Source organism: Limulus polyphemus, unplaced genomic scaffold (genome assembly GCF_000517525.1).
Source record: "Limulus polyphemus unplaced genomic scaffold, Limulus_polyphemus-2.1.2 Scaffold1402, whole genome shotgun sequence".
Taxonomy (NCBI): Eukaryota; Metazoa; Arthropoda; class Merostomata; order Xiphosura; family Limulidae; genus Limulus; species Limulus polyphemus.
In genome coordinates, this window is record NW_013667012.1 from 156,121 (window position 1) to 158,623 (window position 2,503).

The 2,503-nt window shown below is 32.0% G+C and overlaps 1 protein-coding gene across 1 annotated transcript in view; it reads right to left on the bottom strand.

Annotated features, from left to right (window-relative positions):
* The window catches only part of LOC106463422, a 220,806-nt gene that overhangs the window by 149,933 nt on the left and 68,370 nt on the right, over positions 1-2,503 (bottom strand). Inside the window, exons 9-10 of the mRNA XM_022390908.1 lie at positions 1,733-1,861; positions 870-1,013 (exon numbers count right to left, since the gene is read on the bottom strand). Coding sequence (XP_022246616.1) covers positions 870-1,013; positions 1,733-1,861 — 273 coding nt within the window. The remainder of the gene's footprint in view (positions 1-869; positions 1,014-1,732; positions 1,862-2,503) is intronic.

The window sequence follows — 2,503 nt, forward strand, 5'->3', positions numbered from 1 at the left end:
ATATATACACGTTACATGAGAAAATTATAAATTTCTGAATGAATCGATTGAAATGTAAAATAAAGATAACATAATAACATTCAACTTTTCTAAATTGTTATAAAGGTTTATTTTGTTTAATATGACACGTAAAAAAAGTTATTCCTTTTTTTAACTCCTTCAGTCGAGAGAATTTAGTCAAATCAACGAAGAAATTAACGAAGTAGAGAATAATTTACAAAGTATACAGGATTCTGTAACTGTATTCTTGGAGAAATAGCAAAACGTGAATGTTTGCCTTGGGATATAAGCACACTATACTCTTTGTGATAATTCTTCTGATAACATCGGACAAAAAAGGTTATTTTTGCACAACTGAGACGCAAAGACCTTTTTTCATTGGTAATCACTGTTTAAACTCAGATCTTTCAACACAATTAAAAGAAGATACCTCTCATATATCGCAGATGAAAACTAATAAACGTAAAAACAAATTATTGATGTAGACAGTATGGAGAAAAAACTGTTACAAATAGTTATAGTTAACAACTATCACAAAGATTATATACTGTTAAATAATGTTAATAAATATATGTTAAATAAAAATTATTCAAATTATGTTTCACTTTTCTTTTGGTCTAATGATTGTCTTATTTGGTTTTAATGTGTCATCATTTTTAGGGGCCTCAAAAGATAGAAGTGGACCGGGCCTCTCTGAACCTCTGAGAGCAAGGGTATCCCTTCTATTTCACAAGTCCTAAGATCTCTTTATTAACTAATAAGAAGCGAAAATACTACATTGCATTAAACTACCTTGCACTAATTTTCGAGACTCTCTCATACAAAAAACTTTTCTCAATCATCTTGTAATAGTTTGGACCTGTACTTACAACATTTGGGTCTGGTTATGATACTTTTGTTCTTGCAACATCCGAGTCAACTTCAGGACTTCGTCATTCAAAAAACGATTGTGGTTCTGGAGAATCCTGCATTTTTCGTGGTAGCGTGGTACCGATCTCTGATTGGGCAACTGCCTGTTAATGACGACAGTTGAGTAAAAGTGTGAATGTCTATTTTTGCACTAAAAAACCAAAAATAAATAAATTCAATAACATTTTTTCAAACAATCTTTGATCGCAACGTGAGCAAATGTTGTATCCGAAAAAACAAATGACATTTAGAATTGTTGGTAGCGAAACGCTATATATCTTGACCGAAACGAAGCGTTTATCTTCTTGTCTTAAATCACTATAAAGATGATGAAAGGTTATTAATAAAATAAATGTTGGATAATACAAATTATTCAAAGTACATTGGTGAACCTTGTGATTCGTCGTATAGCTATGTTTAAAAAATTAACTTCTTACAAACTACAATTCACCACTATGAACGATTAGCATACTTCTCTTAAGAGATGTATGGAGAATACAGAACTGAAATATTTATCCTACCGAGTAATCAGTAACAAAAAAAAACTAAAATAATCAGATGTATAATAAACGGAACTAAACATACTGGTGTTTATAGCCATAAAAGTATCTGAAACTAATTAAGAATTATAGAATTCGAGTGAACTATGAAGACCTCAGGAAAGATTTCCAAACTTCTATACAGTTTAACTACAAATGTTTTAATGAAACGAAACGTTAAAATGTTTCATTTTGACAATGAAACGTACACTTAAGTTTTGGAAAAAAGCTAGCAACATTAAAACATTTTTAATGCTGATTAAGGTATTTATTACTTCTCATACCCGCCGTCTTCTCTCTCTAGTGTATGAACGTGGTCTTGAAGTTCTCTGATTAAAGCATCCTTTTCCATTACAGTGTTTTTGTAGCTGGCTTCTCGGTTCAAAGCCTTGGCAAGCTCACACTTCGTCAACCTATGGTAAGAATATTCCAACTGTGACATAATATTGACATAAAATGCAGTATGTTTTTATTCACTTGTAAGGTACATAAGGAGGTCATAGACGAAAACTAAACTCATGCGTTTAATCTATATTAACGAACAATTCATCCTACCCGAATTTTTTTCCTCTCAATTATCAAAAGACTCGTTCATATACATTGTGAAAATTAAATATAGATGCCAGGCTTGGTTTTGTTTCTTTGAAATTTAAGTACAAAGCCACACAATAGGATATCTGTACTCCGCCCAGCACGGGTATCGAAACCCGGTTTATAGCGTTGTAAGTCTTGTGACGGATTTATTATTGTATATTTATTTTAATATCGACGTTTGTTTAGATTAAATTCATATTTAGAAATATACATAGTTTATAGTGTTAGATATGTATTGCGAAACTCCCGCCCATTCTCTAAAATTGTAGAAGATTCTCGAGTGTATGAATCAACAACATGTGTGTGTGTGTGTGTGTGTGTGTGTGTGTGTGTGTGTGTGTATATATATATATATATATAGTACGTACGACCGTCGTGTCGCGTACGTTAGTTTAGTTAGTTTACGTTAACGTAACTACGTAGTACTTCGTTACGAGTAACTCCTTCCACCACCGACCTAC